Below are 17,662 nucleotides of genomic sequence, written 5' to 3'. Positions count from 1 at the left end.
ATGGACCTATAAATTATAATTTTACTTTATGGTAATATTATAGTTGATTGTTTAATAGTTATTATATGTTATATTATGTTTTATTTAATATTGAGTTTTTTAAATAAATAAATAAAACTATAATTTAATCATTAACATATTTTCTATTATTACTTATTAATTATAAATACCTAATAATAAAGCTTATAATATTCATACTCTTATAGATAATATTATAAACATTTCTCAACCTCAGATCTCCTAAAATAATGAATTTTAATTTTTTTCTAATCATTCTAAAAACTTTTCTATACTAGGATATTTTATTTTCTCAAGGAATCTATAAAATTAATATTTACAATAAGTGCACGCACTATAATGATGGATGTTGAGTTGGTTGTTAATGGGAAGGCTTTTTGGCACAAACTATAATATTTTAACTATAAATCACAAAATAGAGAAAAAAAATAGTGATGGTGCTCCTTTAATAAAAATTGTATTATGATATCTAATTATCTATTAACTATTGATTATTATACACTTAAATATTTTACTAAAATATATTATAATATAGATGTTGTTGGATCTATTATGTACATATCTACTACTTGAGTCGCAAGATATTTATTAAATAAATAAGTAATTACTATAATATAAATATAATGGGAATAACATGATGCTACTGTTTTTTTTATCTTTCAACAATTGATTATCTAAGTTTAATATAAATTATAATATATATATATATATTATAGTTTATTTTATTTTTGCCATTATTTGTTATATGATACTGAACCTTATGAAGTATATCTATAATATTATTTACAGTAATAAAATATATAAGCAATGAAAAAAATAACAGTGATATTAATTATTTTTATGCTGCAGGCTACACGTATATCAGGTAAGGATTTTATATAGATTTTATTAATTATATGTAATTCAAATATATAAAATTAAAATATTAGTAACAATCAGTAATAGTCTAACTAATAACTGAATATAATAATTTGTTATAACTTATTAATATTATTTATAGGTTACTCAGTTACTGTATATTTTATGTTTATGTGTTAATAATAATTTAAAGTGCCCTCATTTTATATTTTAAAACAATGGATCATACAAAGTTATTAGGTATTTACAAAACTAGTTTAACATCGTTAATACATTTTCCCGTCGGGATACACATTTTTTTTTGTTTAAAATAAGGCCCATCCTTTTTTACTATTCATTTCTAAGACAATTTTATTTTATTTTTATTTTTTTTTTTATTATGTATAAAAGTACATCAAAATTTATTTTCACATATAATTTTTGAATTATAAAAGTTTACAAATTACAAACCTACCTAGGTACTCAAAAGTATTGATAATATGGCCATGGCCATAAAAATAGGTTTATATATATATATATATGAATTATGAATGCTATATTCTAAACATATGGTTTTAAAATTAAAATTATTAAAAGAAATATAGGTATTAGCATTTCAGTAATTCATAAAACAATTCTGTTACTAATAAGTATACTAGATATAAATATAACTACTATTGTATTTGATGTATAGTGTAAAACTATTATCTAATAAAAATTATAATTTGTGGTATTAACTAGGTATTAATTGTGTATGAACATAAAAAACTACTCGGTTGAATTTAAATTTACTATTTTAATTAAGATATACAGCTTAATAGTTTATTGTAAAAAGGAGGTTCTCAATTTTTCACATATGAAACGAAGTTTATATATTTCTAAAAATACTTCACACCAACACATCCCTTTTTGTTAAAAAAGTCAATAATTATTAATTAGTAATTACCAATATGATCATAAGTCGTAACAAATTAAATGTGTTTGCAACTTAATTCAAGTATTTCAAATAACACACCATAATATTATTGATACAAAATAATACGTATTATTAATATTATTATTTTTAATAATTTTGTAAAAGTGTGAAGTACCCATACCAACTTTATATTTTAACTAGATAACAATATTTATTTTATTCAATCTACAAGTATTAAAATTGTATGTTAAGTCTATTAGTTTATGTATTATATATAGTATATACTATTTATCGAGTATTAATTGTTTATTAATAGATTTACATAGGTATACATATATATTAGAAATATTGTTGAGTCATAATTTAATATGAAACACTTATTTACTTATTTACTATCTTACGAGTGCATATTCAAATTCAAGGTTTAGATAAAATGGATTAGATATACATAAGTACATAACTAAAATTGTATTTCCCGATTAACTTATATATTAATTCCTATGTATTTTAAAGAAAATCATAAACAATATATAAACATGATACGTACCTAGTAGTTACTAGTTAGTACGTAGATAAAAAAATTATATAACCTGACCTAGACCTATTTCTCTGTCGAAGTTATGATTTCAATTAAATATTTAACATAAATTACAAAAAAATTTGACAGTATCCACTTAAAATCATTTTTCATGATATACAATGCGCTTTATAATTGAAATCAAAATTTAATACAATAATAATAATACATAATCGGATAATCCATTATACTCATTACATTGAGTCATTGACTAACTTAATGATGAAGTAGATACACTACTCAATATATATACTGTTGCAGAGCGGTTATCATAATCGCAACCAGGTGGGGGACTTCAGAGAATTAGCCCCCCAAAACAAAAAAATATTTTATACATTTTTGAATTCAATGTGTAATAATTATTTAGTTTATATCAACGTAATAACAAATATTTTTAACATCGCTCAACTACATTTTAATCTCATACAAGAACATTTATTCAAAACAATTTTTCCAAACTTGTATAAGATGGTTCAAATTGCCAAAATATTGCCAATTTCCTCTGCAACATCTGAGCGTGCATTGTCTGCTATGAGGAGAATAAATATACTATTTAAGATCTTTAATGAATCAGATCGTTTCAGTAATTTATCTTTATTAAGTATTGAAAAAGATGTAAAAATTGATCCTGAGCAAATTTTACAACAATTTAGAACCGTAAATAAAAGAAAAATGAATCTTGAATAACATACTACCAACTATTGTATACTATAATTTAAAATAAATGTTGATATTTTTGTGGTATTTAAATTTTAAGATATAAGGGGGTGTGGGGTACGAAGACCCCCACAGGTTACCTTTGGCTTAATATTGAGGTGGAGCTGTAGCGCCTGTAGTCTCCCCCTAAGATTTAGTGCTAGTTGTACCACTGACGATTACCTAAAGGTAATCAACAATTTTATTATTATTATTATTATCTATCTATCTATAAAGTATAAATAAATATATTATAATACGCAATTACTGTTTTTGTCGCACCAATAATTTTACTTGTAGAAAATGGGAAGAAATTTAATATATCACTGAAAGTCGAGTAATATGAATATAAAAAGCAGTAGCCTAATTAAGTACCTAACCAATTTATAAAATAAATTAATAATAAAAAAAAATAATAGGGTTTTCTATATAAAACATTCAAACAAATAAAAAGTTATTTAGTGTATTAATAGGTGAATAATATTTTAAAGTGTGTAAATCAGTTTTTTTATCAAATTTTGATCTACTTATATAATAGATATTAATATTATTATTGTGTGTACATCGAAAATATCAACAAATAAATTCCGGTTTATAAAACAAAATTAAAATATAGAATAAAGTAAACATGATAATAATTAATAGGAAATAAATAAAAATCAATTACAATTTAAAGGGGCCACTGATTGTACTCCACCGTGGATGATTCAAAGTAATCCGTTTTACACTAAGGTTTTATCAAAGACAGTCTACAAATGTCCATCAATTTTTGAAGACTCAAATAAGGTATACTGTTGTTACAATTCGGACGGAGACGTCAAATGTTGCAATTTTCAAGAATATTTCGTTTTTAAGTAAATTTTTTCATTATTTTTAACAAAATCGTCTTTATATAAGTTATAATAATCAATATAATAAAATAATTTTTATATTATTTCAGATTAATTTCTCTTATTCCAATTATTTTGATTGTATTAATCATTTTATCATTCATCAGTGGTATATGTTGTATTATGTGCCCATTTTGTATGATTTATAAACGCAGACAAATTAGAAGTAAGCATGAAAATATTCTTACAGTAATATCATTATATCAATTAATTTTAATCATTAATTAAATTATAGTTTTATAACACGAAAGATCAAAATATTCAATATAATCTTCGTGAATTTTAGTGTTAACCAAGGTGTACTTGATATATACCTCAGTGTTGACAAAATACTTGGCCTAACCAAAAATAATGTAATAATATTAGTAGAAAATTTAATAGGTTGTGCGCCACCACCATATCGTCAGACAGGATAGATTTCCTCAAAGTCAAAGACCTATGACTACCATTTATTCAAGTACAAATTTAAATATTTTCAAACAATAGACAATTACATACATACCTAATTTGTACTATACCGTGTGTTCAATTTTAAAAGTAACAGTGAATATTTCGAACGCATGACTTTGAGTTTGATTCGTAGTTTTTTTACTGTGTACAGGACATACCTATAAATACATCTGTTTTTGATAAATTCTCATGTTTAACTATGTTTAAATAGTAACCACTATTTTTGATACTGGATTGATACCTATCTCCAAAATTTACATTTTACCTAATAAAACTTACGACTGTCCTATAAATGTCAATTTTGGAGATATCAAAAAACGGTTAAGATCAAAGTTGCTCAGAAAAAATAGAACAATTCAAATCCAATATCAAAAATAGTGATTACTATTTAATAAAATGTTATTTTACTGTGCATGCGCAGATAAAAATAGTTAAAAATTAGAATTTATCAAAAACAGATGTATTTATAAGTCCTGTACACAGTAAAAAAACTTCAAATCAAACTCAAAGTCATGCGTTCAAAATATTTCCTGTTATCTTTAAAATTGAACACACAGTACCTATATTATTAATTAGAGACCATTAAGATACAATTCTAAATGGGCCTGCTAATTATTACCTATATTATTATTAAATTATGTAGGTATATTATAATTATACGTAAGTAGTATTGATTTAATTTTTAACTTGGTATATGGTTTGAACGAAACCTATAGTTTTGTTTTTTTCTTCTGGAAATATATTGAACATTTTAATATTGAGTAAAAAATGAAGGAACAAGGTGAATCCCAATAATATTGTTAACATTTTACATTCCAGTTATAATAAACTTCTTTAATTTGTTAAATCTTTGATTGTTATAAAAAGTATATAAAAGTAATATTCTCATAGGCGCAATTTTGGTCTTATAACCGAATGAATCTTATAGGCGAAGTGGAAAAAAAAAAACTAATTACGTATTTATAAATTTTATTTTACTACATATTTTGCTTTAATTTTAATACTTTAACACATATTACATATCACATACTTATTATTGAATAAATTTAATAATCCTGATAAAAAAAAACTAAAATTATAATAGGTAAATATTACATATAAAAATATTATAAAAATTATACATTAATGAAAAATTATAAAGGATGTATGTATAATGTATTTATTATTTATTTTGAAAAGGACATTTATTGTAGCAATGAAGATATATTAAATAAATTTGCTATGCCTAATCACCGTTTGCAATTATAAGATTTAACACTATGCTTATGTTATTTTTTTAGAGGGGTGCGGGGCGGAGCTCCTACGGGTCTCTGTGTATTATATAAATTTAGCCCCCCCAGATCGATTGTCCAAATTGCGCTTATGAATATTCTAAACCCAACGGCTAACAATAACATTTAGGTACTTACACAGTACACACATTATTTATCAGAACTAAAAATACATAAAATAGCTTAAGTTTTTTTCACGGAATATAATACGTATTTTTTAATGTTTTTTTTTTTAGGATAGTTGAAGACAATCAAGAACATCTCATTATCTCGATATTAATAAGTAAAACAACAACAATTATATTTTATAAAGAGAAAATAATAGGTACAGGGTTTTTATTAGCTCTGTATATTCACTAAATGTTTATACTTTTATAGTACCTAACTCCCTGGAGAATAAACTGGCGGATATTTTTATTCTTTGAAACTGTATATTATTATTCTAAAAAAGCGAAAAAAAAATTAGATTGGACCTTACAATTTTATAAAAATGTATTGAACTTGTTTCATGTTTAAAATTATACTTGTCAGTCGTTATTATACGTTTTAAAATACTGTTTAAGTCTTCACTGATTTTGTTATAAATGTATAGTATGATCGGTTTTCTTTTAATAATTTATTTAATGTGTGTTTTTCGTTAAAAAAAATTCCTCAAATTTTTATAATATTTTTTATCTCTATTTTATTTATACAATGTATATAAATATAAAACTTATTAAGCTAAATGTCCACTGACGCCGCAATGTCCAATCATATAAAAATTTTTTATGGATTTTCTTTTGAAGCATCAGAAATTCAGAAGAAAAAGAATATTCAAAATTCGATGGCGAGTATGATAAGCTTTACGACTCAATACATACCTGATACCTAGTACCTACCTAGAAATACAATTTTACTACAAGACTTAGAAACAGATACTTCAGTCAATATAGAAAATTTAGACTGTGGTGAAATTATCCCGTTGGATTGTTGGAACAAAATTAATTCCCCAATTCCATCACGGATCCTATAGATAGTGAAGACTTGATAGTTTGTGCATCTCTTCAATTATAAGTTCTTTTTCCGAAAGATTTCTAGCATTTTCTGTCTATAAGGCCTTTGTTTCAGAAACAAACTATCATAATAAAAAGTGTTAAAGACTAGGTCTATTTTTTGATCATTCAAAATTTCAAATTATCTCAATGTCATCGATCTATGCAGATGTTTCAGCCTTGCAAACTGGTTGAATTATTGACTAGTATATGCTGAGTTTATTGGATAAGGGGAGTTTGGATTTCAAGAATGAGAAGAATTCTAAAAGATCAATAATGGAACTTACACCCTTGATTTTTTTTTCCAGTGTAATATTTTTTTTTTATTCTTTACTTTATATTATTTTTATCTATTATTGATGCTGCTATCATTTATTAGCTTGAACGAATACTTTTATTTTTACGGATCTACAAATGTCATTTTTATTTATGATCATCCTTTTTTTAAGACTTGATTATGAATAAAATAATCCTATTACTGTAATAATAGAATAAAGTTGAATTTTTTAATTAATTTATGATGTGTTATCATATATATATATATATACTATTAACCTAATGCTGACTAACCAGAAAAGAAAGTGGCCTCATAGCTCATATTGATATACTAACGTTGTACAGTGAATAATAAAACAATAGCTTTATCATAAAATAATGAAACAACAGAATTAATTCATCAACAAATTCTGGTAGACTTCGTTTATCTGTGGATTATATTTTTACGATATAACTTAATTATTTTGCCACACAAATTAAACGTGTACAGTATTATAAATTATGTCATAGTCCATAAACTGAAATTGAGTGGTGTGTAGCCGTATAGGCATGATAATATTATGTTCTTGCTATTTACTAATGTTACTTAATTATTAAAACACAACGAATCCATTATATTTTGTTAAATGTTAAAAAAAAAATTACTGTTTATCAAAGTAATTATCTATGTTATTTTAAGTCATCATAATGGAAAAATGACAAGCTAACATAGGCACAACTAGGCCTAAATAACATTGAGAGTTAAAATTATGAATAGCTTACCATAATATAATACTATAAAGTTGAAATTGTATCTATTTCTATATAAATAGTATTATACACACAAACTACTAACGCGCAGGTATAATATTACAAAAAAAATCCATAGCAACCGTCTAAGATATAGGTAACATTCAATTCACGTTTTCGATATAACTTTTAAACTTTCTGTACAGAGGTTGATACTAACATATTAAGTCCATTTTTCTGGTAAATTAAATATAAATAGGTAATTAAATTTATGTACAAGCAACAGATTAAAATCAATTTAAACTTTTAATTTTAATTTTATAACATATGTTATTAAGTTAAAATTTTATTCTTAAATCACTAGGTACGTAATTATAGAAATATAGAATGTACAACTTTGTTCAGTGAAATTTTTAACAAAAAAAAACTACTCTAGTGTTTACATAATATATTATACTCAGGTATATTTTTTTTTACACAATATAAATTTAAAAAAAACTTGGCTTTAGAGGATTCAACTTATATTAGTTTCTCACCACGAATCTTTTGAATTTAATTATAAAATTCTTGAGCGATATTAATCTGTCCATATTTAAAATTTTAATATAAGGTAAAATATTTTTTAGAATATTTTATTAAAAAACAGTATATTTATTGCTAGAATAATTTTAATTATCGATGTATCTCATATTAATTTTCAATAGATAATGGTTATTGATTATTCACTCTTAGTACCATAAAGTTGAATTGTATCTATTTCTATAGAAATAGTATTATACACTCAAACACATAGGTAATATTACAAAAATAATCTGACAACCAACTAAGATATAGAACTCAATATATGTTTCCAACGAATAAATTATTAAATAATGAATATTATTTGATAAAAAAAATCTTACTGTATTTACAAAGAATTTTGTGTTTATATTTATAGATAACAATTATTTACCATATTGATTAGTAATTAACAATTACTAGTAATATAGGGTAAAGCAAAAACTCTAGTCCTTGTATAAATACATTAGCTTTGAGCCAACAAATTATATTCATAATACAAAATATGAATACCTACTTATTAGTTGTTAATACGATTATCATGAATTAAGACCTTTCAAATATGTAATTACTAATAATTATAAGTTATATTTTGGTCATTTTTTAAAAATTCATCCACATTTTGATTCTCAAACAAAAAAAAATGGCTAAAAACCATATTAAGATCCATGCAACGCTCAGTTTTTATATCAAGAAGCCAAAGTAAAGTTACCTAGAAATAAACATGGTTAGACTCCTATATTTCATCATTTTATTTATAAAAGAATATTTAAATATATAAATACATAGTAATTAATATTTTTAAATACAACAAAAACTTAATGAGGATTTTATTTTAATTGGAATCATAAACATTAATAAACCAAGAGGATTAGTAAAATAAATAAGTCATAGGCTAAGTTAGTATTTTATATTCTATAGTATATGATTTCAATTTATTTTAAAACCATTTATAAGTATTTTTAATTATTAAAAAAATAACATTTTATCAAATACTTTTATTCATTTTATATAAAAATAGAATAATAAAAGAGTCATATTTTAAATACTTTTCAATCTTCACAATTGATTTTGGTTTCACATTAGTCATAATATTATACTCTTAATATTGTTCAACAATCACATAATGATGTTTTAATCATATTTGTGAAAATAATCTTTGTTATAATATATAACAAAAAAAAATTAAAAATATGGTATCAGACATTATAATGTTTATTCTCAATAAAACAGCATAAAAAGTTTTACATATTCAACCAATTAAAAAGTGTATTAAAAAAAAAACAATTATGTTAAAAACTAATGTAGCAAAATAAATTAATTGACATCCAGACTATTATTTTAAATGCATTTGGCACCGGCTTTAATTAAATATTATAAAAGTTTAAACTGAAAAAGTTTATAATATTAAATTATTAAATTGATACAGTAATAAAAGAATGTAAATAAAAACAGATTTGTGCTTAACATTACATGTATTTAATATAAATAATTTAAATATATAAAAAAGGAATATACATCACTGTCAGCAGCTTATTAACTTATTTTAAATGAATACATTTATATTTGATTGTGTAAAAAAAATATCTTAATAAAAAACTAAATTTAGATGTATAGTTATCCATAATTGCAAAAATATCAATTTAGATCAAATATTATATAATATGTAATAATAAATAATACTTAACACAATATTAGATTCAAAATCATGAAAAATGCATTTGAAGTTTTATAGTTAATAAGTATATATTTTTTTAAATAAACATAATGTCAACATGTATTATTCATGTTTAAATCCATTTACATCTAAATTACTTAACATATTTTTAGTAAATTTATCAGATACTTAACATACTATAAAGTCATACATAATTTTAATAAATTGATTTTATTAGTTAAATATTTTAACTAATAGTATTGTTTAGGGTACTCTTAGGTATTAAAGGTGTAGAACCTGCTGAAGCTGAAAAAAATATTGTATAATGAATACATTAGTTAATAGTATAAATTTAAAAATATCTAAAGTGTTGACAATTTTATTAATATTATTTTGATCGCATTAAGTGTGGTTAAATTTTCCAAAATATAAATAGGATATTATTGGTACACCTGTAATTTTTTTCTATTGATCATCTGCAAATAGCATTCACTGAGTAGCCTCATGCTTAAATCATGAAATTTGAGAAGTGGGTGAAAAATGTATTATATTATATAATTATATGTATAAATATAATCAAATTATGAAATGAAATCAAGCTTTCTGTTCTTGTTTGTTAAATGATGATTCTTGGGGTACTCCCGCCCTCGTAAATACATCACTACTCATACAACATACATTAATAATAAATTTTGTCTTTTTCATAAGTTTCACGAAACTTTGAATAGCAATTTTCTAAATCAAGTTATTAATAACATTACTTTGTTAAATGAATTATAATATTTCAAGAATTAGAAAATTGTAATGTATAATTTTTTTCCCTATAATACTCAATTAGAATAAGATTAACACTGTAAAGCAATATTTTGATCATAACTAAAATCAATTTATGGTATGGTTTGACTGGACCAGACAAAAGTGGGAAGCCCCTTGGAGTAATCACTTTTATATGAGAATTAACAAAATAAAATAAAATAAATATAATGATTAAATATAATTTATACCTGAAGCATAATAGGATCCATGACTGGATATTATAGATGGCATACCTTCTATAATGACACAATTGGTTGAAAGCGGTTGAACAAGTACCCCTGCAGTAATATTTTTTTAAACACAACCTGTGAAAATGCATTCAATTGTAATCAGTTTTTATTTACGGGAATTATGAAACCCACAACCGACACAATTACATGCATTTTCAAAATACCATTACAACAAATAATATTCAAATTTTAAATTTAAAAATATTCTTTCAAATAATATTAACCAAATTATTTATCACAGTAAATTGTTCAATATTTATTTTAAAATAAACATTTTAAATCAGATAATAAACATTCACAAACATGGAATTATGAAAAATTTAACTGGTTTCAAAAATTAAATTAACATAAACCATTATTACTAGTCTTGTAATTGTAAAATTGAACATCAACAATTTAAATGTATAAAATCTAAAAATAATATATTTAATATTGGTAGCTGATAAATAGCATCACATTTTTTTTTTTTACAAATTACTAAGTTTTAAAATAGAAAAATGTCGAGTATTATTTCAAAATTATTTATTATTTATTTGAATATTATTTGCTAATATAAATATTATATAGGTTTACTAAGGTGCAAGTATTAAAAAAGTGAATCATGCAAAACTAGATATTTGGCATTCTTTGTTTATTTTTGCAGAATACTATAGTTTGAAAAGTTGTGCTATTATAAATTTGTTTTAGGTTATTTTAACAAGAATAAAACTTATTTTCATAATACGATTAAAAATTAAACCATATTTATTAAAGTATTATTCTTTGATTATTTTAATAATAATTAAAGAACATTATTAAACCATTAATATAAAAAATATTTATAGAACATGCACAATAAAAAAATGTTAACTAGAAGAAGCTGTGCCAAAGGAACTACAAAACTAAAATTATATTACAAAATAAATAAATGTTTAAAAGTATCAATACTTCTAATAGTAATTAAACAAATATCTATTAAATATGATAATATTCATGGTTGTTGTAATTAGTTGTAATTATTAGTTAACTAGTTTGTCTTTTTAATTATGATTAACTATTTAGCCATTTGTTTAAGTACTACTTACTGCCAGATTGCCTACGTTTGTAAATAGCGCAACATGGGCACAATAAACAACATATGCAACTGAGAATAGACGAAAGAATCAGCAAAACAATAAGAATCGGAATGAGACAAATCAATCTGAAAAATATAAAAGTAATTAAATTTTAAAAATAGACAATAACAATATATTCACACATACCCGAAAAGCATAAATTCTTGAAAATTGCAACATTCAACCTTTCCGTCAGTATTATAACAACAATATTCTTTAGTTTGATCCCCAATAATAGGTGTAGGACATCTATTGATAGAAAAAGATTCAACCTTAGAAATAAATGGATTGTTATCCACTAACCAAGGCAAAGTACAATCATTTGATCCTGAAATAAACAAATAATATTAGTGACTTCAGTATACAGTACAACTTCCATATTTGTCTTATGAATTATGACCACAACACTAATTTTATAATAAATAAATTTGGTAAATAAAATTAAGTACACAAATTTGATTCTATTTTTGTAGTAATTGTCAAAAATATTGTTGGGCTCTCATTTCATTGCAATAACAAGAAGAATACGTTTTGATTTTTTACTTATACATAATATTTTATTTAAATATTAAGTCATTAGTACCAATTATTAATGAAAAATAAACATTTACAGTTTTCATCAAAATTTCTAATTAAATTTTTTAAGGCATTACTCACTACATTGAAAAACGTATTTTTTTATCAAGTATTAAATAAACTGTAATTAAATCTTAAAAATAACAATTCTACAGTTATGAACCTTTCACTATTAACAAAATAATTATGACAATAGGTATTAATGAATTAAATTATATACATATATTGCTTACTATACAATATTATTTAATATAGTTTAATTAAAAAAATAAAACAATAATAAGGACTATCGTGGACTGTGAATTAAGTGTAAGGTGCAGCTAACAAAAATAGTAATTGACACCCATCAGTCAGTAATATAACCTTGGAAATTGAAATGACAAATTTGAAAACAATAATGAATACCAATCATTTGTCTACCCCCTACCTGTTAACAAAAAAATAGATGTCCCTCAAATAACAATACGGTTGCTACTCTCATCAACACTATGCAACTAAATAAACAGATATTGAAAGAAACTTATTATTTTTTGGTTGTGCTGAGTTTTTAAGAATATATCAGGGACAACATACATTGATTACATCACAGAATACGACTAGAATTGTGTTTGATTCTAGAAATAATGTGAACACTTCTTATTTTTATTTTAAATCGATAACAACTTTAAATTTATTTTATTTTTTCAATCATGTAATGGGAATTTAACAGAATAAACTGTAGTTTATTATGAGATTAATTAATTCCTATTAAACTTTCCAAGCACTGAAGAGGATTTAATAATCAAATCTATTTTATTAATGCTTATAACAAATGTTCATAAAAATAAATTGTAAAATAGCTAATGGCTTTTGTCATCAAGTCATAGTCAAATAAACAAACAAACAATTCGAACGAGGCATAATACAGAACAATAACAATCATATCCGATAAATATTTAACATTTAATGTAGGTATAGATAGAGACATATTATTTCGTTTTTTTTTTTATAATCAAGACTAACGCCCAATTGCTGATCAACACTCACCCTTAACCACACAGTTGCAGAACGCAAAAGCCACCACCAACAGCGTTAATCCTTTGATTGCCATTGTAAATGATTTCTGTTCAGTCTGCGGAAAAAAACGGACAGTAAACAAGTTATTAATAAAATATTTTTTATTATTATTTTCAAAATATAATTTATTTGAAGGTGTATTTGTTATTTATGGACTATGATGCATATAATTTACACGAAATGTCTATGTGCGTAATAAACAATAACAAATTATTGTGTAAATCATTATTCGTAAATAACAGTAAGTAAACGGTTTAGTGAACGTACCAACCTGTAGGACAAACGCGTGAACGGATAATATAATATTATTTGTTATTAAAAAAAATAATAATAAAACGGAAAGTAGCAAACGAGTGAAAGTCGAAACTGACGAATGTCGGACGACGATGCGTAGACAGATACGGGCGACGAGCGACAGCACAACACACAATACTGAAACGACTAAAAAGAGAAGAAAGAAACGGTCGGTGAAGACGGACGTTCACACGGTGAGGGACGGGGCAGACGAGGGCGCTTGGGCGAATCGTGAATGGCGGCGGCAACTATAGCAGCTGTAATGGCGATGGGTGACTTGGTGAATGGGGGGCGAGTTATGACGAAGTACTCGGCGGTGGCGGGAAACGGAGTCGAGGACAAACGCCGCGGCACTATATAACCAGTATTTTACAGGCTAACCAATACAAAAACGGCGGCCGTCAAGGATTTTTTTTCGTTGGACACCGAAAGCAGCTCGGACAGTCCGATGGTCCGGACGATGGCATAACCATTGAGCCATTAATCAGTAACAACGGACAACAACAACAAAAACAAATACACCGTGACCCGAACTAGAATTCCGAACGTTTCAATATTCATGTATTATTATTATTATATACTAACAATAACAAAAATGTCGATAAACTGTTCGAAAACGATAAAATGACGCGTTAAATATTAACAAGGGGTTCTTGTGCTCTTGTAAGTCGTAGTCATGTGGCACTGTACGACAACAAATCGTCGGCTTCGGCACGATACGATATAATATTAATACCGGACGCACTTATAATAAATATTTAATAAGATGTCACACGACACATATTATTATTATTATTATTATTGTACGACTACGATTGTTGTTTGTTTCGATTTATTTAATTTTTTCATCGTCAACACGTTTGGGATACGCATACACTAGTGCCTGGGTGTGATATTTTAATAATTTTTTGTATGTACCTATAGGTACACAAGAAATTGGGTTTCTCTACATAATTTTATTCACGATTTATCTTGTCTGCTTAAGTGCAGCGGCGATGATAAGCTTTGATTATAAGTCCATAACGAATATGGATTTTTAACAACTCGGGTGTGCTCGTATCCAAAGGACCGTGCCCCCTCCTCCCACCGCATAGACACACAACACACTTTTTTTTTTAGAAAAAAATATGTAATAATCCATCAATTGAAAATCATTGAGGTACTTAAATAAATAAAATGTACCTATACCTATTGGTGGTGTCATTATAATATCTGGATTCCAATACTATTCTGATAATCCGGATATCCGAATCCGAATTATCCGGTTATTTTAAACTATTGTTGCTTAATTATTTAAAGTTTAAATATTTGTTATTTAATTTATAGGTTTTGAACTGTGTTTTATTTAAGTTGATAAGACTTAAAAAATACATTTTACATATTTTTAAAACCTTCCTTTATAATGTGAAAATTCAAATAAGGTATTCGAATTATTCGGATTTTTTACATCACTTATACCTATAGCCTATTAGGTACCCATTATGAAAAAAAAAGAAATTAAATAATACGTGATACTTTTGTGATCAATACTTTTGGTGTGATGTACCTACATACGTTATAAACTAAACAGCCTCTCCATGCCTCCCAGATCATCACTGGATCCGGGCCTGATTCATATCACATTATTATTTGTGTATACAGGACCGGATCTAGGGTAGGGAAACCGGGGAGTAATACTTGAGCATAATATTTTTTTTATGGGCGTACATAAATTGTACCAACACATAATTTAAAACTGATACATTACATTCAACTAAAAAATAAATGCTATATTAAAACAAAAGTGTCGTAACTTTCAGAAGTTGTTTTTAATATTTATAGCTATATATATTATATATATAATAAATATTACTCAACTAAATAATCTAAGCTTGACGTGTTACATTTCCGGATCCAAATATTAGGTAATTGTTGCCAATTTTATTAGCTCTAAGAAGTCATCAAATATTTTTAAATATTAACCGATGAACATTATAAAAATAATCACATAAACTAGGTACATTATATTTGTGTGCGTGATGTGAAGAATTATTTATTTGTTGACCTTTATAAAATTGTCTATACTATTTAAATATAAACTAAGTAGGTATGATAAAAGTTAATATTAAATCTATCCATAAACGAAATAATCTTTTTTATTGAAGGCATGCAAAAATAAAATGAAATATTTAAGTTATTTTTTAGTAATTTCCTTGTTAGTTTTTAGTCATTTCCTTAGTTATTTTCCTAGTCTGTGTATGTTTGTGTGCAAATTATGCGAATATTTACTAATTTACTAAGCTGTAAATACTTTCACTCATTATTATTTTATATATATTGTAATATAAATTATGAATCCGATTTACAATAAGTCAATAAGGATTTATGATTTGGGTTTAAACCAGGTGTCCAGTTGTTGAAGAAGGTGTAACTGTGCAAGTTAAAAAAATGAATTGAAAACAAAAAGTGTAAATTGAGAATTAATTCATTAATCATTAAAATGACTAAAGCATCTAATTGAAAATTGGAAACAGTTTCTTCTTTCATCTCTAGACTGATATGGTATTATAATAATAAATTGTATATATATTATAAGTATTATGTACATTATATAATATTGGGATATAAGATAAAATGACTGAACAACAAAATCGACTCATTGGCAGCGTCATGACGTTACTAATGTTAAGTATTTATCATTAATAATAGTGAGAAGTAAGCTGTTTTACGGTCGATTTCATACAGTTATGACTTATGAGTATAACAATAATCAATAATTATGTTTATGTTTATCAGTTTATTACTAATGATTAACACATATGACTCAACAAAAGTAATAAATTATTAAAAATACTTATCAATAATAGACATGTCTTCTAATGATTTTCTATCTAAATATTAATAATTTAATACATACATAATAATAAATGTATTATTTGTATTACCTACTATAATAACATAGGCGTATTCGTATTATGACAGTTAGACTTAATAATATAATATATTAAGGTGGCAGGGAGCTGAAAAATGGAAAGACCCAACGAAATGTGTTGACATGTTGTATAGAATACCAGTTAGGTACGTCATTATTATTTAATCAAAAATAATGTAACATATGTAATGCGTTATTGTATAAACATAATTTTTTAATAATAAAAATTGGTCAATTTTAAAGTGTGAGAAAAACCAAACTTAACGTCAACACAGTATTGAGAATACAATTAAATAATATAGCCATATATGTACTACTCTATGACTATATACATTAACGTATATAAGTAAATAATCATAATAAACATTATTTATTTGCCTAACTTAGTAACCTATGTTGCTATGTATTATGTATAGTTATATATATTTATATATTATACATAATAATCGTTAATAACAATTTTCTTTTTGTGTTCAACTTCAATTATATGGCCATATGTGACATGTTCAAGTAGATAGTTAATATTATAATTATTTCAATTAACTAAGATCAGACTGAAAATATTCTTAAAAATAATAAATTTCTTGGACATTATAGGTTAATAAATTAAATTAAACTAAATATCCAAGAAATGTCAACGCACTAAACTAAAGTGCCTTAAATTAGTTAACATTTTAATACAATCAAATGTATTTTTATCTATTTCTATTTGAGCAAATTAAATGCTAACCTATATAGTAATTGGTACATTTATTTAATTAGGTATTTTCACGTTGGAA

At 24.5% G+C, this 17,662-nt stretch overlaps 1 protein-coding gene and 1 pseudogene across 2 annotated transcripts; one reads left to right on the top strand and one right to left on the bottom strand.

Annotated features, from left to right (window-relative positions):
- Positions 1-744: 744 nt before the first annotated feature.
- On the top strand, positions 745-6,075 carry LOC113548257. 2 transcript variants are annotated; one of them, XM_026949048.1, is made up of 5 exons: positions 745-883; positions 3,721-3,898; positions 3,985-4,100; positions 4,316-4,391; positions 5,892-6,075. In XM_026949048.1, the coding sequence occupies exons 1-4, from the start codon at positions 826-828 to the stop codon at positions 4,348-4,350; spliced, it is 387 nt and encodes a 128-aa protein (XP_026804849.1). In that variant the 5' UTR covers positions 745-825; the 3' UTR covers positions 4,351-4,391; positions 5,892-6,075. The 2 variants fall into 2 exon arrangements, with proteins under 2 accessions (XP_026804849.1, XP_026804850.1); XM_026949049.1 differs by lacking the exon at positions 4,316-4,391.
- Positions 6,076-9,958: 3,883 nt separating this feature from the next.
- LOC113561008 lies at positions 9,959-14,261 on the bottom strand (annotated as a pseudogene).
- Between the last annotated feature and the right edge of the window lie 3,401 nt (positions 14,262-17,662).

The sequence above is a fragment of the Rhopalosiphum maidis genome, chromosome 1 (genome assembly GCF_003676215.2).
Source record: "Rhopalosiphum maidis isolate BTI-1 chromosome 1, ASM367621v3, whole genome shotgun sequence".
Lineage (NCBI taxonomy): Eukaryota > Metazoa > Arthropoda > Insecta > Hemiptera > Aphididae > Rhopalosiphum > Rhopalosiphum maidis.
This window is presented reverse-complemented; position numbering and strand designations above follow the sequence as displayed.